This window comes from Rhinolophus ferrumequinum, chromosome 15 (genome assembly GCF_004115265.2).
Source record: "Rhinolophus ferrumequinum isolate MPI-CBG mRhiFer1 chromosome 15, mRhiFer1_v1.p, whole genome shotgun sequence".
In the NCBI taxonomy this organism is placed as follows: Eukaryota; Metazoa; Chordata; class Mammalia; order Chiroptera; family Rhinolophidae; genus Rhinolophus; species Rhinolophus ferrumequinum.
The window spans coordinates 33,753,934-33,774,888 of NC_046298.1; the positions used below are offsets into that span (position 1 = coordinate 33,753,934).

The window sequence follows — 20,955 nt, forward strand, 5'->3', positions numbered from 1 at the left end:
CCCGGCCTGCCAGGGCCTGTCCTTGGGCCTGCCTTCAGCCTCTCGAGAGGCTTCACGTGCTGTCACTCAGCCCTTGGCCCGCCCTCTTAACACTTGTGCTGTCACTCATCGCCCAGCCCAGCCCACACGTGTGCTGTTCTTCAGCCCAGTCCCCGCCCCCACACGCGTGCTGTCACTCAGCCCAGGTCCCGCCCCTCCCCCCGCCCCCTGCACATGTGTTGTCACTCTGTCCTGGACCAGCCCCCCCCACTCCGCCCAGCACACATTTTGTCACTCACTCGGCCCCGCCCCGGCCCCGCCCGCGCACTTGTGCTGTCACTCAGCCCCAGGCCCGCCGCCACACTCGTACTGTCATTCACTCAGCCCGCCGGCTCCACCTCCCGCCCTCCAGCCCCCATTTCCCCCCACGCACACATGCGGCCCCCCAGCCCTCGCACTTGTGCTGTCATTCAGCACCAGGCCCCGCCCCGGCCACGTGTAGTCACTCACTCTGTCCACCGCCCGCGCACTTGTGCTGTCACTCAGCCGGGTTTTGTCGAAGCAGGAGGTACAGCTCGGGCCCGGCCGGACACTCGGCCAGTCGCCCCGCCGCCGGCCCATGGAAACCGTGCTCCTTCTCGCCCTCGGGCTGCTAGCCCAGGTAAGGCATGGGCACCTGCGGGGGTCCCTGGCCCCCTGCACTGCCCAACGGTGTCTTAGAGTGTGTCGCCCCGTCGTCCCCGGTACTACTGGCCCTGGTTGCCGTTAGGGGCCCCTGAGCTGATGGTCCTGGGTGGGGCAGCGCTGTCCAGGGCGCTCTGGGTCCCGGGGGTAGGAGGGTCCAAAGTGGAGTGGAACTGCCTCCCCCTGGACTGGACAGGGAGCCGAGCTGGCCAGGAGACCGCCTAGCAGGCCAGCCCCTCCCTCTGAGGTGTGCCCCTCAGCTCTACTGGGAACTGGAGTAGTCAGTCTTGTGGTGGGAGGCAGGGAGAGTGGGGAACTGCCCAGCTGGAGTTGCTGGCAGGCTAGATCTCTGTAGGAACCCCAGGCCAAGTTGGCGGATGACATTCGTTAGTCTTGAGGGGAGTCCAAGCCCCCCTCCGTGTGCCCTGCCAGCGTTGGCAGCTTCAGGCTCTACCTTCCAGGAACCCACTTTTCCTTGGGAGGGCCCTGTGCCCAGGGGAACCAGGTCCCAGCACACAGCCCACCACCCTGCACACTCCTTGCTGGTCCCCCGGCCTCCCCAATGAGGGAGTAGGATGGGTAGAAGGAAGCACAGGCCACCCCCTCCTCCCCACAATGGGCACCCCCTGGATCTCCTCAATGCCTAGGCCAGGAATGGAGCATGTGGCCTCAATGGCCTCCTGCCTTCAGGGGACTGGGCTAAGCCAAGGTCACAGGTCAGAGGCCAGGGGCCACGGCCAGGGCCAGGCAGAGGTCACGTAGAACCATCATTTGCTATTACAGTTCCAGGCCCATCAGGCAGCTCTGGATGCTGGTGAGGAGAGACAGCTTCCTAGCACCCACCATAGTGGCTTCTGAGTCCCCCTCATTCTCACAGACCTCCGAGCTCCAGCTGGCCAGCTCAGGTTTCAGCCCTGGCAGCTGACCAGATGCCCGCCAGCCGGACCCTCCAGCAGCTGGCCCCTCCGGGCACCTAGCCCCATGGCTCCGTCCACCTCCTCCCTCGCCTTTGGGCCTTCCCACTGTCCCCCATTGGAGACAGTGTCCCTGCTGCCTAGTCCTGTGCTGTCCAGCTGGCTCAGCACAGCCTAGTCACCCTTGGCCCAGCATGGCCTGGCCCCTCCAGCCCTCTGCTGGGAGACCGTACCCCTGGATGCCCCCACACACTGGGATCCACTCCAGAAGGCTCCACGCCTCCCGTGCTCCCTCCCCACTTGGCCTAGGAACGGCATTTCTGCCCCAGCACCTTCACAGGTATATTCCTGCAGACCCCTTTCTCTGGGTCTAGGGATGTTCACCTTTCACTCTGCTGCAGGGAAGGGGAGTCAGTCCCTCTCAGATTCCTCTCCCCTCCCCCAGGGCTACTGAAGAATCCCTCCTCCTCCAGACAACTGGAGCCTTCAGGATCGGGTGCTGGTGGGGGACCAGCCAGTGAGGGCCTCTGGGCTGCTCGAGTTCCCGCAACCAGTGCTCAAATTAGCTCCGGTGTGAGGGGAGTGCGGAGAGCCAGGGGAACAGGGGAGTGGTTGCTGGACCTGCCTAAATCTGTCTGTCAGGACCCTGCCCACCCCTCCCCCACCCAGCTCAGCTTTCAGACTTTTGTTCTCTCCTGTCCAGCCACATGGGTCCTGTGGCGACCTCTGGATACTTCTTCCTCCACCTCCAGGAGCCCCCAAGGCAGGCTGGCCCCAGGCCCAGCATGGGCTGGTGGGGGGAGGGTGCTCAGGGGGTAGTTGGAGACCAGACTACACAGATCCGTTGCCTTGGATGAAGCATGGCCCTCCCCTGCCTGTATCCCCTAAAATCTCATCCAGGGGGCTGAGTGAGAACCGACCTTTGTCGCCCCCACCTCAACCCATAGCATCTCAAGTAGCTGGGCTTACTCGGGGACCCCACCCCATCTGGGGGTGGCAGAGGGATTGGATTGGGGTAACATGGATGATTCAGGGCAGACCCACACCCTGCTGGGAGGGGCCCCAAGCCTGTGTCTGGCCAGTGAGCCACAGGGTGTCTGGAAGAAAAATGGGGCCTCAGTGGCACTCCTGGGAGCTTTGCAAAGTGTGGAGAACCCCAGGCAATGTGGAAAAGTGCCTGGAACAGGATGGCACCCACAGCAGATTCACCCATCTCCTCCAGTAGAGGGCGGGGCTGTCAGCCCCTCATTAGGGTGATAGTAACCGAAGCAGAGGCGGAAGCCTGCTCCTGGACCACTGTCCTCTCCAAGGAGGACAGGAGCCTGGTGGCAGTTATGTTGTGGTGTTCGTCCCAGCAGAGGGGGGCAGGCAGAGGAAACAGCTCCCCTCCCTACCCCCGTTTGCGTGGCCATCCTCATTCCTTCTCTGAAGCCTGCAGCAGCTGGAGGGGAACGCGGGTGAGGGTGGGGGGATGCCTTTCTGGGCCAGGTCGACAGCTGGGTCCATTCCTGGCATGTCTGATGCCTGCCAGGCCATCCAGGAATGATGTGGCGTGGATTCCAGCCTGGGGGGAAGGGGCTCATGCCCGGGAAGCTTGTGGAGCATCCAGACCCGGGCTTCTAGACCTCAAAGACACCTGGTCTCTCCCCCTGGCCCAGGCTCCACCAGGCTACAGGCCTCTGCTGATTCTTAGAATCTGAGAAACCCAGGGCCTACGCAGTATGGAAGGGGTGTCCCTACACCCAGAACCCCTTCCCTGAGCTGCTGCTGCATCCACTTTTCATCAGGTTTTCCCCGACTACACCGGGAGAGGGTGGAATAGAAAATGCCCTTTATCCAATCAAGACATACTGCTGTGGACCAGCTCCAGGGAGCTAGGTCCCAGACAGCAAACATCCTGCTCAAGCCCCAGTCCCCTGCCTGCCACTAGAGGCTGCAGTGCCAAGAGAGGAGCTGTGGTCTCCTTACTTTCCACCCTGCTTCCCTAGTCACCAGCATTTCTTCCCAAAGCGGTGAGCGCCCAGCCAGCCACACGCCCAGCTTTCTTGCCAGACTCCTGGAAGATGGGCTGTGCCTTATAATTTTTTGTTCTGAATCCACCTGGGCTGGTGAAGAGAAGCAGAGAGCCCTGTGCGCTGCCCCAGGCCTGTAGGCGGGATGGATGCCTGCAGAGGGTAGGGGGCAGCTAGCAGTCCCCCTCCAGGGGTTGGCTACTTTCTCTCCATTGCTTCTGAACAGCAATGGTGCTGGTGGAGATGCATCATCCAGCACTCACCACGGCTCTGTCTGTCTGGCCCCCACTGTGGCCCCCACACGCAGAGCCCCAGGATGGGAGGGACCTGCCTGAGGGATGGAACGTCAGGACTGTTTGACCCTGAAGTCCCACCTTCTAGCCCGGTGCTGCCCAGTTTCCCCAACGCTTCCAAGAATCCCGCGGGCTCTGGGACCACCGGGGTTCTCTAACTCAGTATGCCTGGGGTGAACTCGTGGAACCCCTATTTTAACAACACTCCTCCCACCCCGGTGATTCTTTCATCACTCAGGTTCTAGAATCCTGGCCTGTGCTAAATGCCTCAGCCCCAATGCATTGCCTGCGTGGTCTGACCAGGGAGAAGGCATGATCACCAATCCTATGGGAACTTCTCTGAGGCCAGAGAAGCATCTCGTCAGGAGGTGGCCAGCTGCTCACAGGCCCGGGGCCCTCGCCCACGTCTGGGTCAGTCAACACCATTCCTGCTTCTGCAGGAATGTCTGTAAGGCACTCGCCACTCAGCTTGGCTGTATCAAGTGCTCCGTAAGTGATGGGAGCTTCATTCCTGGCAGCCCTTGGGTTGGGTGCCAGGGCTGGGGTGGACCTCAGTGAGGAGCAGGGCCCTGGTGTCTCTAAGGCTTCCAGAATATTCTCTCAGGTTCTTGGTTAAGGGCAGGTCAAGGCTGAGTGTGGGGTGTTGTTGGGCACCCACTTGGGGGCAGTGGGCCCGTGACGCCCGCTGGTTCTGGCTTGGCGTCAGGGACAGCAAGGTGGGCAACGTATGTGAGTACATGTCATTCAAGGGCGTTGCCAGCATGCTGAGGGTCTGTGGGAGCTGGCTTTGTCCCTGGGGTTTTGTCCCGAGATCCCAAGGCAGCTCCTTCCCCCAGCCAGCCACGTCTTCTGGGAAGAAGGTGATGAGAGGACAAAGGACAAACAGAGAAGTACTCCCAACCTCCGGAAATCGCGGCAGCCCGGCCCAGCCACCCCACCCACCACAGCCTGTGATCTGGGCGAGGGGCCCCTGCCAAGGCTCTGTGGCTTCCGCTGACCTCATGAACTTGGGCTGTGGACAGACTGGGACCCAGACTCCCAGGCTCTGCCTCTACTGTACTGGCCCCACGCCAAGCTGGTGGGCACCCTGGAGTGTGAGCTGAGGCCCCTGGCAGGGAGGCGCAGCCAAAGGCTCTGTGGTGGGTGAGGGGCATAGGGGCCAGTCCAGGGTGGCAGCAGCTGGACAGGGCAGAGCGTGTTCTCCAGGATGCCTCCAAGAGCCTGAGATCAAGGGATACCTGTGGACTGTGCCCAGCCCCCTCCCCCCAATGCTGAAGTCAGGGCAGGGTGGGCACTGCTGTACCACTGGGCTTCTTTCAGAGCCTGCTCCTCTGAGTGATGGAGGTTCAGGGGCTGACTTCCCTGTGGCTCCCAGCTCTGCTGAGCTCTGGCTCTGTGGCCTTGAACAAATGGCTGAGCCTCTGTGACCCTCGCTCTGGAGAGCTATGAAATAAGGTGGTCACCACCTTTCCTAAGGGCTGTGAGAGCTGAGAGAGGGTCTAGGGGGAGGGAAAGAAAGGGGGCAAGAGCACAGGGAAGATGTGCGCTCGGTGCTGACCCACATAACCAGGAAACAGACACTGCCCCACTAGCCCCTGTGACAAAGGCAGGCAGGTCTCCACTTGGTGGGAATACCATGACGACCTGGAAGTGGCTTGTGCTTGGGTGGTTTTGGCAAGAAGCCCCAGGCAGGCTCAGAGGCCAGCACTGCCATCTGTCTGGCTGCAGTGAGATCAGGGGGTCTGGCCAGCCACCTGGTCCTTTTTATAAACAGGGTTTCTGCTACCTGGACTCCAGGCCCTGCAGGTGACATGCCCCTGGCATTTCAAGCGAGGTAGTGGGAGGAGTATTCCAGAATTGGGGAGGTGGCCTAGGGCCACCAGACAGGTCAGCTGTAGTTTGGATGTTATTGCCATTCTGTCAATAAAGTGTCTGCGAACTGACTGTGCCTGGTCCTAGGCAGAAGGGGGAGGTTACGGAAGAGAGAAAAGACAAGAGGATTACACAGCACAGCAGCCTGCTGCCCCCGCCACACCCCTAAGCACCCCCCACTACTCCTCCCTCCTCTGAGGCCACCAGCGCTCTGCGTCCCATGCTGCCCCTCCATAGACTGGAAGGGAGAGAAAGCGGAAGTCAGCAGGACCAGGTGGCTGGGAGTGGGTCTTGAGGGGTTCAGGAGGAGAAGGGCAGCCAGGGAGCCTGTGTCCCACTTGGAGGGGCCCTGGAAGTCACCCTGTCCACCTTGGCTAGAAGGGAGCCCCCTTCAGAAAGGCCCAGGAGCCTGGAGAGCCTGGGTGGGAGTAGACAGCTCCCAGGGCCATCCCCAGGGACACAGAGGGCTGGCGGCTAGGAAGGGGATTGGGATGGGGTGTCCCCTCTGCACACACAAGCTGGCTAGCCCTGCCTTAGGCCTGGGGGAGGGCAAGGTAGGGGGCAGCTGCAAACGGGGCGGGGGTTGACAGGCCATGGCAGGGGGCATGTCTCACATTCTCCTGCAGCCAAAGCCAGCTGGGCCCCGCAGGTGACTGAGCCCTCTTCCCTTTCTCTCCCTCAGGCCCTAACAGCCTTTATCCAGGTCCAGCCAAACTCTGTGCCCCCAGAGAGCTGCAGTAGCATCGGCCTCCCTTGTGATTTGGGGAGCATGAGGGGACCTTAATATCTCCGTGCTTCGGCCCACACTTGAGCCAGCCAGCACCCAGTCGGTGCAAAGACAACTTATTTAAAGCAGGGCTGCCCTGATGGGATGTGGGGCAGCTGCCAGCTACCCTTGACTCATGGGCTGGGCCCTTTCTCTGGCCTCAGTGTCCCCATCTGAGTGGTGGGGTGGGGCTGTCTGTAGTGACAGGGAGCTGGCAGTGGGTCTGGAGAGAGTTTTGGCCCTTCTCTGTGCTCCTTCCTGTACAACCCCCTCCTTCTGATCCCAGCGCTCAGTGGGTGGTGACAGCCTGGTCATGGGGCAGGACCTGGGGTTGTGTCTGCACGCCCCCTACCCCTGGAGTAGAGTGGGAGGGAGCATGGCTGCCACATTCTCGTCCTCCCTGTGCGGCCCCATAGGCTGGGCACTACCACTTGGGGGTGGGGTGGAATTGAGGGTGGAAATGCCACAGGGCCCCCAGGTCTCAGGAAGTAAACTATTTCTGTGAAAAATGACACTTGGTTCCACAGTTCTGGGAGGAAAACAGCACAGGCTGGTGGGAGTGGGGCAGGGAACACCTGCAGGGTGTTGGCCACTCTGGTACGTCATGTGGCCCCTTCCCTTCTTAGTTCTCTTCTGACAAAAGCATTGGTCTGGACAACCTCCACCAACCCTCAAGAATTTAAGCAGTGAGGAGCCTGGGATAGGCACATGTCACCCCCCCCTCTGCCCCAGCCCACCAGCCAGGAGCCCCCACACCCCCACCTCGGACAGACCCCACCTCGGAAAGATCCAGCCGTGTGGAGGGGGCAGGAGTGCTCCCGGGGCACCCGCCTTTCTTGGCCCCCAACACCATTAGCCACACTCTTTTTTCCCCCCTTCTTTCCGGTTGAAGCCGTTGTTTCTCAGTCTGGTTTTGTAGGACACAGCTCCCTGGCCCATGCTGGTAGTCATGCTGGTAGTCATTCGCCGGTCACCAGTCACAGCAGCTCTCGCCGGCTGCTGGCCACTCATGCTGGCCACCGGCAGCTCATGGCATCCCAGCTCCTGTCTTAGCTGTAGAGGGCACAGCTCACTGGCCCATGCGGGAATCGAACCAGCACCTTGGCATTAGGCTCATGGCGCTCCAACCACCTGGGACCCTGGGCCAGCCCTGTTATCCACACTCTTTACCCACAGGGGTCGCTGGAGAGGGGACCCTGCTGGGCCAGCTGTTGTTCCCATTACTCATCGTTCACCTCCCTCCCAGGCATCCTCTGTCTCCCAGCACCAGGTTCTCTGCAGCTTCCCCCCAGAACATCCTGCCTTCCAGGCCCTACAGCCCGAGCCTCCCCTGGGCCACATGGGGGAGTGGGGAGAGCACCCCGCACTCTGAGGAGACGGGGCACAGCATGCTCAGTTGCCCCCAGTCATCCAGAGCCTGTGACAAGTCCTGTTCCTGGGCTCAGGGGTTCCCAGACTAGGGCAAGAGACAAACGCTGAGATTTAGGGGCTCCAGGTGTGGGGGTGTGGCTGCTAGGGCCTCCCAGGAGTGCGCTCAGGGCTCTGATGGGGGTCAAGGTGCCCCTTGCCCTCCAGGCAGGGGAAAATTCACTCACCCTCGGCCCTTGGGGGAGGGGAGCTCTCAGTGCTGCCTGCTCCCGGGGCTCACTTGGTTGTGTCTTTATTGCAGAGCTTCGGCCTGTCATTGGGGGTCCCTGGGCTGAGAAGGCCCAGCACCCTGTTCCCTTGGCGCCGGGGTCCCACGCTGGGCCGTGTGCGGAGAGCCTGGGTCATTCCCCCCATCAGTGTGTCCGAGAACCAGAAGCGCCTCCCCTACCTACTGGTGCAGGTGAGTGGGAGGGTCTAAAGTGGGCATAGCAGAGGCTGGTTTTCCCTGTGGGTCCCCGAAGGTCCTTGGAGCCACATACTGAGCTGACCTCCTAGCTGGGGGTGGGACTGAGGCTTCAGAGAGGGAGGGACCCTCCCCTGGGGGCACCTCCCTCAGTCCATTTCCTGCCCTGGCAGATCAAGTCGGACAAGCAGGAGCTGGGCAGCGTCCTCTACAGCATCCAGGGGCCCGGTGTGGACGAGGAGCCCCGGGGCATGTTCTCCATCGACAAGTTCACCGGGAAGGTGTTCCTGAACGATATGCTGGACCGGGAGAAGACAGACCGCTTCAGGGTGGGGCTCCTCCCCCAACCAGGCTCCTGTTCCCATGTCTGGCTAAGACCACTCCTCCAGCGAGAGCTGTGTCCTTAATGGGGGGGCTGGGGGGGGGGGTGAGGTGTGGATTTGGGACTAGGGCCTGCAGCCCAAGGAAGCAGGTGCTCAGGATTATATCCCTGTTTAACAAAGGAGCAAAGTGAGGCTTCATGGAGGAACAGCTTGGTTCCAACAGGAAGATTGGGCAGCAAGGGCGGGTGCTGCCTCCTCAGGAAAGCACGACCTCACCCTGGTGTCGCCCTCTTCACCCACAGCCAATTCTCCCCCCATCTGGCTATGTTTGGTGGGGACAAGGTGTCAGAAGAATCCCACAGTACTGGCAAATCCCAGTGGCAGCTGCCCCCTGATTTGTAGGGGTGAGACCCTGGGCAGGGCACCACACGACCCACCCCTCAGAGGGTTTGGGGCTATGAGGTCTGAGAGAAAGGGCAGTGGGGAGGGAAATCAGGAAACACAAAGTCTGCGCTTGCTGTCCCTTTCGCATGGCTCTCGTGGGAGCCACAGAAATGTGGGGATCACAGTTTCGGTCGTTGCTCTCTGCTTGACCAGCTAAGGGCCTTTGCCCTGGACCTGGGAGGATCTACTCTGGAGGAGCCCACGGACCTGGAGATCGTAGTTGTGGATCAGAACGACAACCGGCCTGTCTTCCGGCAGGACGTGTTCACTGGCCAAGTACTGGAGGGCGCCATCCCAGGTGAGGCAGGAGCCCAGCCACCCTGTGCCCACTGGCTCCCACAGGGGAGGAAAACTTCTGCAGAAGGGTTCTGGGTAGGTCGGAAGTTCAGGATTTCCCTTTAGCAAGAATTTGGGGTCCTTCAAAGAGCCTAAAAATAAGTAAACCGAGTTTCCAGAACGGAGGACATTTGCACAAACCAATTTAAGTCACTTCCCATTTCAATATAAATTTCAAACCCTCACAGCTTCCAAAATGCAATGAGAAGATTTGTGAACGGCAAAGCTCTGGCTGCTGCTCCTGCTGCTTTTAAATTGAAGTGAAATTCACATAACAAAATTAACCGTTTTAAAGGAACATTTCAGTGGCATTTAGTACATTCACAGTGTTATGCAACCACCACTTTATCTAGTTCCAGAACGTTTTCGTCACCCCAAAAGGAAACCCTGTGCCCATTCAGAAGTCACTCCCTCTCGTTGTTTCTTAATTCTACATTTCGATCGCAAACAAAACACACCTGAGTTGACAGCCTTCAGCCCTTTATGAGTTTTTACAGGACGCACTCACTTGTCTGAGTCTGTTCCAGGACAGACAAATTTCACTGCAGACAGTAATCCCCTTCTTGTTTCCCACCCTGCTCCCAGGGTTTTGGTCCAATCCCAGACAAGTCACGTGCTTCAGGTGGGAGGGCACTGATTCATGGCAGAGGTGTGTCCTCTTTTGCCACTCATGTTTATTTTATTTCATCCCATTTTTTGTTTTTCATGACTTAAAATGACAATGCTTTTACTATTAACTTTTTATTGTGACATAATTTCAGACTTACAGAAAAGTTGCAAAGAATTCCTATACACCCTTCACAGAGATGTGATGTTCATCATGTTTGCTTTAACCTTTTCCTTTTCCTCCCTCCCTCCCTCCTTTCCTTCACTGCTGGTTGCAGACTCGATTGATGCCTTCAGTATATACACCAATTACTTAGCTACAGGATAATGATCAAAACCAGGAAGTTAACATTGACACACACTAATATCTGGTCCACAGACCTTATTCAGTTTCAGTTAACCAAATGCCTTTTACAGCAAAAGAAAACCCTGCCTGTTCTTATAGTTCCCATCTCTCCTCTGAATTCCCCATCTGTTCATGCATGTTGCCCACCTTTTCCATTAGAGCCTTTTGCACACGGATCATAGACCTTTTAGAGTTCTGTTGAATAAAAGCCTCAGTGTCCAGTCAGCTATAGGTCTGGTTCTGTTGGCTGATTGATCATGGAAGATGGAGTTTTTTTCCTCTTGCTCTTCTGTGTGTAAAAGAACAGCAGAGATGGAGGTAAATAGTGAAAGCCTGGGAATGAGGGGATGGCCCCACTTTGGGGACGCAGGCAGTGGGCAGGTTTCATCTGTCACTGGGCCAGCCTTGGACTCTGTTGCTGCTTCAGTTCAGCTTCCTGGGGCTTCCCTTGGTTTTCCTGCTGCTCCTCTGCTTCAGCAGGCACCGCATACCCTTGCACAGAGGGGTCTCTCCACAGCCCTGGCCCCTCCCAGGGTGACTGCTGTTGCATAGTACCCAGCAAGGCCCCTGGAGGGAATGGGGGGGGTCTCAATTTTACGTGGTCCCTGTGGACCTGAGCCTCTGGGGTGGGAGTTTTTCAGGGTTCCTGCCCCTCCTTCAAGACAAACCACCTCTCCTCCTGCTTAGGGCAGGGTCCTTTCCTTCCCCAGAAACCTCATCATCACCCTGTAGTTGTGAACGGTCCAGAGCACCACTGGGCTTCTCCAGTTCTCCCACTCCCCTCAACCTAGGCAGACCCTGTAGGCCTGGCCTAGATGCCCTCCCTGGCCTCCTCCTGTCCCAGTCCTTCCCGTGAGCACTCAGCGGGGGCCTATGGAAATGGACTGACAAAAGGGCACAGATCTCCTTGTGTGGGGGCTCCCAGGACTGAACTGTCATGCTAGCCCATGCTCAGCCTTTGAGACTTTGCTCAAAGACTTTGCTCTTCTCTTCCTGCCTGCTTCTGCGGTGGCTGCGTTCTCCTGCTTCGCTCCACCGAAGGTGAAAGCCTCTACGCGTCCCACCCTTCCTCAGGGAGGCTGGCCACATCCTGGATTCCAGTTTAGCAGGTTGCCTTGTGCCCTCACCAATCTGACAAACTCAAAATAAGTACTATTTTGTGGATTTCCCACTGGTTCTCATCGTGAGGGTAGGACTGACGTTGTCTTTCCACCTCCAAGCACCAGGACCTCTTCATTCTCCCTGTCTGGCGTTAGTTCCTTTAGCCATTAGGTTTTCATGAAACTTTTTTTTTTCTTCAGCTTTTTATGGTGGTAAAATACAACATAAAGTTTACCATCCTAACCGTTTTTAAGCGTACCGTTCAGCAGTATTAAAAACATTCATAATGTGCGGCCCTCACCATCATCCATTCCCATAGCTCTTTCCATCTTCCCAAACTGAAAGTCTGTCCCCAACACACACTAACTCCCCATCCCCGCCCCCCAGTCCCTGCTGACCACCACCCGACATTCTGTCTCTGTGAATTTCACTCCTCGAGGGACTTCGTATGAGTGGAATCATACAGTATTTGTCTTTTGTGACTCACTTATTTCACTTAGCATACTGTTCATCCATCCTGTAGCATTTGTCAGAATTTCTTTCCATTTTAAGGCTGAATAATATTCCCTTGTATGTAGAGAACACATTTTGCTTATCCATTCATCTGTCCATGGACACTTGGGTTGCTTCCATGTCTTAGCTGTTGTGAATAGTGCTGCAATGAACATGGGTGTACAAATATGTTTTTGAGACCCTCCTTTCAGTTCTTTGGGCCTATCCCCAGAAGTGGAATTGCTGGGTCATAAGGTAATTCTATTTTTAATTTTTGGAGTAACTGCTATACTGTTCTCTACAGCGGCTACAGCATTTTATATTCCCACCAACAGTGCACAAGGGTTCCAATTTCTCCACATCCTTGCCAACACTTATTTTCTACTTTTTGGGTAGTAGCCATCCTAAATAGGTGTGAGGCGGTATCTCATGGTAATCTTTATTTGCATTTCTCTAATGATTAGTGATATTGATCATTTGTATATCTTCTTTGGAGAAATACCTGTTCAAGTTCTTTGCTCATTTTTGAGTCCGGTTATTATTCATTGTTGAGTTTTCAGGAATTCTCTATATCTTCTGGATATTAATCCCTTATCGGATATATGATTACAAATATTTTATCCCATTCTTTGGTTGGCTTTTCATTTGATGTTGTCTTTTCATGAACAACACTTTTTAATTTTCACAAAGTCCAATTTGTTTCTTTTTCCTTTTATGGCCTGTGCCTTTGGTGGCATATCCAAGAAATTATGGCCAAATGCAGTGTCATGAAGCTTTTGCCCTATATTTTCTTCTCAGAGTTTTATGGTTTTAGGTCTTACATTTAGGTCTTTGATCTATTTTGAGTTAATTTTTATATACAGTGTTAGATAATTATGGGTCTGATGTCATTCTTTTGTGTGTGGATATCCAGTTTCTTTGTTGAAAAGACTGTTATTTCTCCATTGAAAGGTCTTGGCCCCCTTGTCAAAAATCACTTGACCATATATATGAGGGTTTATTTCTGGGCTCTCTAGTCTATTCTATTGGTCTGTATGTCTGTCTTTATGACCACACTGTTTTGATCACTATACCTTTGTAGTAAGTTTTAAAATCAGAAAGCAGGAGCCCTCCAGTTTTGTTCTTTTTTTCCAAGACTGTTCTGGCTATTTGTGCTTCCTCGAGATTCCATATCAATTTTAGAATCATTTTTCTATTTCTAAAAAAAAAAGTCCTTGGGATTGCATTAAATCTATAATTCACTTTGGGTAGTACTGACATTTTCACAATACTGTCTTCCAATCCGTGAACGTGGGATGTGTTTCCACTTACTTGTCTTCTTTACTTTCTTTGGGCAATGGTTTGTAGTTTTCCTCGTCAAGTCTTTCACCTCCTTAATCCTGATGCTGGCATTCCGAAGCATCCAAACAATTATTTTGAAGATTGTCTCTGCGTGTAACGTTGTGTGATTGGATTCGGGCTTTGCGTTTTTGGTTGGAATTTCACAGAAGTGATGCTGTGTCCTCGGTGTATCCTATCAGGAGGCACATGTGTCCTGTTCCTGGATGTGCTGACTTTGATCCACCTAGTGAAGGGGGTGTCTGCCCGCCTTCTCCACTGTGATTTTTCTGTTTTCCCGTTGTGATGGATAGGTATCTTGTGGAAGATACTTTGAGACGAATATCCCATTGCTCCTCAAACTTGCACCCACCAATTTTAGCATCCACTGAAGGCTCTCACCTGAATCAGTTATTATTCTGATGGCTGTGAAATGGTGGTTTTCTAATTCCATCATTCTTTCTCCATTTATCAGTTGGCTTTCTATTCTGTGGTAGAACTTTTACTTCTCCCCTATGTATGTACGTACATATGTATGTATGGACTTTGTTCCTGTATACTAGTCTGGACTGTGAAGTACACCTGAGCAGGGAGGGGGAGGTCAGGCCTAAATCTCACCAGAGGGAAAAAGGGGTGTGGGGACAGATGCTGAGGACCCTCCTGGCCCCTGCATAGGTCCCTCTATCCTGAGATTCGGTGGCTCGTTTGCTTCAAAGCACAGGTCCAGCCCTGGCTGCTGCTTCTCGGGCTGAGGACAGAGCTGCTTAGTGTATCGGCACATGCTCTGTCTCCCAGGGAGCTGGGGTTCAGGGCCAGCCCCAGGTTCTCCTGCTGGCTCGCCTGGTCTGACCCAGTGCTCTCAGCCCCTGCCGGGCTGTCTCAGTGTTTGTGGGAGACACAGGTGTCAGCTCTTGATTGAACACGTATCAGATACTCCTGCTTCCTTCCCCACAAACAACATAAGGCAAAAGGCTTGGACATTCAAGTTTGCACAGGCCAAACAGGGGCCTGGCCCTGGCATGGTGGGCTGCAGGGGAGCAGCGGTTAGGGGTTGGCACCCATGGGCGTTGCACCCACGTGTTCTTATCCTTTCCAGGCACCTATGTGACGAGGGCTGAGGCCACGGATGCTGACGACCCAGAAACCGACAATGCAGCCCTGCGGTACTCCATCCTGGAGCAGGGCAGCCCCCAGCTGTTCAGCATCGATGAGCACACGGGGGAGATCCGCACGGTGCAAGTGGGCTTGGACCGAGAGGTGAGGCCGCCACTGCTCCACTTTGAAAGCTGGGGATGAGGGAGCCGTTGTCACATTTGGCCCATTTTTGCCCACCTTATTGGCACTGTCGGCTGGTCAAGGGCAGTTCCTTTCTACTTGGACCTTCTGCCCCAGCCTTGCCCACACGGACTCTCCTTCCCCTACAGTGAAAGAAGGTCCCCATTGCTGCAAACACTCATGGTGGCTCCAGGTTCTGGGCACAGACTCAGATGGGAAGCATTTGCCTCCTGGATGGTTGTGGAGTTAGCTCAAGAGAGGGTGTGGAAGGCCCTCAGCGCAGCGCCTGGCCCTGACACGTCCTCAGCATCTTTCCTGCCGAAAACCTCCCTGCCCGGGTACCTACTAAGTAGTCAGGCTCATCACCTGGAGTAGGACCATCCCCTCACTTCATGGGCCCCACAGCAACCATTCATGCTCTGGAGACGGCTGCCCTCTGTTAGGACCACTGCTGCCTCTCACTGCTGGGCGTCTGTGTGGCGTTGGCACCTCCAGGAAGCCCTCCTTGGTTTCTCCACAGCCACCTGTGTGGCTCTGTCTGGTCACCCGCTGTGTTAGGTGGTCTTCATCCTTCTCTTTCTCTCTGCTATGCCCCAGGGCAGGGACCTAGCTTGTTGGTGCCACTCAGCACCCGGCATGCAGTAGGTGTTCTGTAAATGCTTATCCGACTTGGTACTGACCTCTTGCCCACTCCTGGGCTAGGGCAGAATCTGGGGTTGGCAGCGGTGCCATCAGACCCCCAAGAGGCCAAGCAGCACTTTTTGCCCCGAGATTGGGAGCAGGCAGGGTGCTTGGAACCACTTGGGGCCTCTGCTGCCCACAGGGCTCTTCTGTGCAGGCTGAGCCCACAGAAGGTGGCCTGCTCCTTGCCCTGTCCCCCGGGCCCTACGGTGGCTGGCCAGCCCTGGCCCTATGCCCACCCAGTCTCCTGACCCCATGTTGCCATCCCTCCAGGTGGTCGCCGTGTACAATCTGACCCTGCAGGTGGCAGACATGTCTGGAGATGGCCTGACTGCCACTGCCTCGGCCATCATCACTCTTGAGGATGTCAATGACAATGCCCCTGAGTTCACCAGGGATGAGGTGCCGCTTCTGTCCACACCCCACCAACCTCTGTTGGGGCTGCCCTTCCCTCCTCAGGCCCAGAGGGAGGGTGGGAGGCTGGGTGCTTTGGAGAAGGAGTCTTGCCTACACAGATAGCACAGAGACCTGAATTGGGGGTCAACAGAGGCGGTGCTTGCGAGTGGTAAACAGTCAAAAGGAGCCGGGAGAGAGGCCCTGGGAGAAGCAGCCCAGACACCCCTCTGTGTCTCTCCCAAGCCCTGGTGCAGCTGAGCCTACAGAGAGGGGCTCCCAGGGCCCCTGGGGGACAGTGGCTCCGGAGAGGACAAACCCCAGGAGGATTCCCAGTGGGTGGGCAGCAGAGAGAGCAGGGAGGGAGGGAGTGAGGGAGGCCATCCCTACTCCCAAGAGCCCTGGCAGGTAACCAAGGGGGGCTCCCACAGTTCTTCCTGGAGACCTCAGAGGCTGTCAGTGGAGTTGACGTGGGACGGCTCGAGGTGGAGGACAGAGACCTGCCAGGCTCTCCCAACTGGGCGGCCAAGTTCACCATCCTGGAGGGAGATCCCGATGGGCATTTCGCTATCCGCACAGACCCCAAGACCAACGAGGGCGTGCTGTCTGTGGTGAAGGTGAGTGGGGCGCACTGCTCCCCCAGCTGGGGTCTTGCTGTGGGCAGAGCTGTTCACACCCTGGGACCCCATTTGGATGCTCTGTGCATCTTCCGGAGCGAGCAGAGGGCAGGGATGGAGCCCAGAGGATGGGAAATGCTAGGACTGCAGACTCACACTGGCCACAGGGCAACCGGGCCACCTCCCACCAGCCTGTGTGTTATTTACAGCGCACTGCTGCTTTATGTTTGTAATCAGCGTATATGAATACAGACTTCAACTGCATCAGCCGGATATGAAACCGGAGAACCAGTAGGAGAGACATGTATACACACATGTTTGTATATACACATGTAGAGATACAGATCTATTTAGATATTGACATAGGAAGAGATTTGTTGCAGGAAACTGGCTCATGCCACTGTGGGGGCTGGCTGGGCAAGTCTGAGATCTGTAGGGTGGGCTGGCAACTCAGGAACTGGTGCTACGATTTTGAGGCAGGGTTCCTTCTTCCTCAAAGATCTCAGTTTTGCTCTTAAAGAGGCCCACGTATGGGGACGCCCACCCAGGTGCCCAGGACAATCTTCTTTCTTTAAAGCCAATTGATTGTAGAAGTTAATTTAACCACATCTACCAAATACCTTCTTCGCCACACCCAGATGAATACTTGGGTCACTGGGGAAGTGACACTTAAAACTGACCACACAACACCCAACAAATTTGTTTTGAGTGATGAGTATTTATTTGATCATTTTTACCTTATTCCTTGTGCCTTTTCTGTCCGGCATAACTTTTATGTTTTCCAAGGCCGAAAAGGAAAAGAAAGAATGTAGGGGGCTCTGAGGGCAGACCTGGGGGGCAGCAGCACCACCATGGAGGCCACTCTCTGCCTCGTAGGCCCTGTACCTGCCCCCGGGTGCCCAAATGTGAGGGGGGCCCGGAGTTCTGAGCAGGTCACCAGCTCTGCTTCCTCCCCACAGCCCCTGGACTATGAGAGTTGTGACCAGTACGACCTCACAGTGGTGGTGCAGAACGAGGCCCCCCTGCATGCGGCTGCCCCCAGGGCCGAGCGGGGCCAGGCAAGGGTCAGCGTGCAGGTGCAGGATGTCAACGAGGCGCCTGTGTTCCAGGAGAACCCCCTGCGGACCAGCCTGGCTGAGGGGGCGGCCCCCAGAACCCCCGTGGCCACCTTTTCTGCCCGAGACCCTGACACACAACAACTGCAGAGGCTCAGGTGTGGCAGAGGGAGCTAACGGCCCCATTCCTCCATTTCCCTGCCGGGGCCAGGGGCACAGCTGAGGCTACATCAGGCCCTGAGGGTTCCCGTCAGACCCCTGGTCAGAGGGTGGAGGGCTCATCAGTCGGTGTGTGTCCCTGATGGTCCAGAGGGTCTTAAGTCCCATGCGTGTGCATATTGGTGTGCCTTTGTTCCATAGGGCAGGACTGGGCTCCAGTGGGCACAACCCTGTCCATTCTGGCAATTGTTCCCCTGGGACTGGCCCTTAATATCTTGGATTTCACCCCCAGCCCCGGCCCTGTGTTATTGCTGTCTCCACGGTGCCCGTGGGTTGAATTCTATGGATATGATGCTGTGTCATTCAGTCCCCATGGGACCCTGGGCAGCTCCCCTGCCTCCCCGAGCCTCAGGTTCCTCATCTGTGGATTGGCATAGAAAACACCAGCTTAGGGCCTCAAAGGCTAATGTGTATATGCACATAGTGAGTATGCGTATGGGGATGTATGTATGTGTGTGTCTGTGTGTGACCACACTTCTGGGGGGGTTCCTGTGTAGGCTCAGGGTCACCCTGTTCCTCCCCTCCTTGGCCAACAGTTACATCAAGGATTATGACCCCGAGGACTGGCTGCAAGTGGATGGAGCCACGGGCCAGGTCCAGACCCAGCGTGTGCTCAGCCCGGCATCTCCCTTCCTCAAGGATGGCTGGTATCGGGCCATCATCCTGGTCCACGACAATGGTGAGCGCCAAACCCACACCTGGACTCCAGGGGTCCCTAACCCAGACGGGGTGTCCCTGCCACTGTGCAAGGGCTGAGAGCCGGGCCTTCCACCGAGCAGACGTGTGGAGTGGGCAGTGGGCTCTGGCAGAGGCAAGGAGCCCACCAGGCTTCTCCTGTCTGCAGCCTCCCCGCCCTGCACAGCCACCGGGACCCTGTCCATTGAGATCCTAGAGGTCAACGACCACGCCCCTGAGCTATCCCCACCATCTGGAAGCCTGTGCAGCGAGCCAGATCAAGGCTCTGGCCTTCTCCTGGGTGCCATGGATGAGGACCTGCCACCCCACGGGGCCCCCTTCCACTTCCAGCTGAGCCCTAGGGTTCCAGAGCTCGCCCGGAACTGGAGCCTCAGCCAGATTAACAGTGAGCTCCAACCCCCCCACCCTGGGGGTCCAGACCTGGGACCTGAGGGGCACTCATCACATGGTCCCGCTGGTTCCCACCTCAGCACACCCTCAGGTGGGGCAGGGGTTAGTTATACCCAGTGGGCAGATGGGGAAACAGGCCCAGCATTTCATGATCCCCACGGGGCACAAAAGGGGCATGGCCCGCCCAGGGCACAAAAGGGGCATAGCCAGCCCAAGAGGACCCTGCTGACCTCAGGCACCCTCCACAGTGAGCCACACACGCCTGCGGCTGCGGCACCAGGTCCAGGAGGGGCTGCACCACCTCAGCCTGCTGCTCCGAGACTCAGGGCAGCCGCCCCAGCAGCGGGAACAGCTCCTGAACGTGACCGTGTGCCGCTGCGGCCGCGATGGAGCCTGCCTGCCGGGGGCCTCTGCGCTGAGGGTTGGGGCCGCGGGCATCAGCCTGGGCGCCCTGGTTATCGTGCTGGCCAGCGTCACCCTGCTGCTCTGTGAGTGCTGTGCCCTGAGACCCTTGCCTTCAGACCCTGGCACCCTTGGACACCACCCCCTTCCCCCCCACACCGTCTTGTCGGCACTAACCGAGCCCTGTCTGCCACCTAGTGCTCAGCCTGCCTGTGGTCGTCCTCACACGGTTCCGGCAGCAGTCATGGGACAAGGGGCTTCTACAGGGGCTGCAGGACGATCTCAGAGACAACATCCTCAACTACGATGAGCAGGGGGGCGGGGAGGAGGACCAGGTGAGGGCAGGGGCGGGGGTGCATAGCAGCTCAGAATTCTGAGCGGTGGGAAGGGTCCCGGGGAGCCCAGGCAAGGGGCCAGCATCCAGGCTCCAAGGGGAGGGGCCTCCCCAGATCCTCTCCCCCCCACCCTCAAATCCATAGGACCTGTCTTGGGATGGAAACTCCACTGTCATCAATCCAGGCTCAGTTCCATGTACTTTGTCTGCAGGATGCCTACGACATCAGTCAGCTGCGCCACCCGACCCACCTGGCAGCCTTGAGCGCTCCTCTGGGTCGGCCACCGCTGCGCCGTGACGCCCCGTTCGGCCGGGCACGCCCCCCACCACCCCGTGCACTGCCCACCAGCGCTGCAGACATCGTAGACTTCATCAACGGCGTACGTCCCCCAGGGGTGGGCAGGGAGGGCGGGGGCACACACGTGTACATACACACCCATAACACCCACACCACATACCCATGCCTCCGTGTACCCCTGTACATGTGCTGTCGGGGGGAGTGGACTCACTGCTGGGAACCCTGGTCAAGCTTCTGGGAAGCTCCTGAAGACCTGAGAGCTGAGTGAAGCTGGGGGAACAAGGGGCCACAGGCACAAAAGTCCTGCAGGACGAGGCGGGTGGTGACCCCCTGGCCCAGATAGCGGTGAGCAGGGTTGGTTGGAGCCTGCCCTGCAGCGCTGTCCACCAAGCATTAGCAGAGGAACTTCATGCCCCTGTGAGTGAAGTGCAGCTGTCAGCTGAGCCTGGGCATCCCCGTAGCTCCTCTGGATACAGCGTCAGTGACTTCCTGAGGGCAACACAGGAGATGCCCAGAACATGGGAAATCCAATTAAGAGGGCAGTGGGGCAGTGGGGAGGAGACGGGAGGCACACAGGTACTTCCCAGTAGCAGGCCAGGTTCCACATCTGCCTGCACACTTAGTGCCCTGGCTCAGAGAACACCGCCGACAGATGCCCAGTAAGGGGCAGGCCCAGGTGCAGGTCCTGGTTAGGAGGGGTCCCACCCTCAGGAGCCAGTGCATTCACTGAGAAGGTGACGGGCAGAGGTGGACCATTTGCCAAACTTTTAAGAGGCAGAACCAGCTGGTCTCTGGGATGGGGTGTCAGGAAGCCTAAGGCAAGACATAGCCCTTGGGGTGGGCTGGGGACGGTTCTGGCCCCGAGGAAAGACAGCCGACCAGAGGGAAGCTTCTCTTTTCAAATCTACATCCTGGGGTGGGAGCTCCCAATGGTGCCCCGTCCCTCATGCACTCAGGGCTGCTCCAAGAATCCCCAATCACCCCTCAGACCTCCCACCTCAGGTTGACCTCACCCTGTGCTGCAGCTAGGCTGTGTGTGCGTGGGTCTTGAGCTCCCGGGGCCTCTCTGTAGGGCTTGGAGGCTGCGGACAGTGACCTCAGCGTCCCACCCTATGACACGGCTCTCATCTATGACTACGAAGGAGATGGGTCCGTGGCAGGGACACTGAGCTCCATCCTGTCCAGCCTGGGTGACGAGGACCAAGACTACAGCTGCCTCCAGGATTGGGGCCCCCGCTTCGCCCGGCTGGCCGACTTGTACGGCCCTCACTGAGGTCTG

The 20,955-nt window shown here is 57.1% G+C and overlaps 1 protein-coding gene across 1 annotated transcript; it reads left to right on the forward strand.

Moving 5' to 3' along the window:
* The first annotated feature begins 466 nt into the window (after positions 1 to 466).
* On the forward strand, positions 467 to 20,954 carry CDH15 (cadherin 15). The gene is made up of 14 exons (XM_033129171.1): positions 467 to 640; positions 8,190 to 8,348; positions 8,525 to 8,680; positions 9,272 to 9,416; positions 14,413 to 14,573; positions 15,546 to 15,674; positions 16,097 to 16,282; positions 17,242 to 17,495; positions 18,093 to 18,235; positions 18,401 to 18,637; positions 18,891 to 19,130; positions 19,243 to 19,379; positions 19,591 to 19,758; positions 20,749 to 20,954. Exons 1-14 carry the CDS (start codon positions 599 to 601, stop codon positions 20,947 to 20,949), a joined length of 2,358 nt encoding a protein of 785 aa, XP_032985062.1. The 5' UTR covers positions 467 to 598; the 3' UTR covers positions 20,950 to 20,954.
* Position 20,955: the final 1 nt, after the last annotated feature.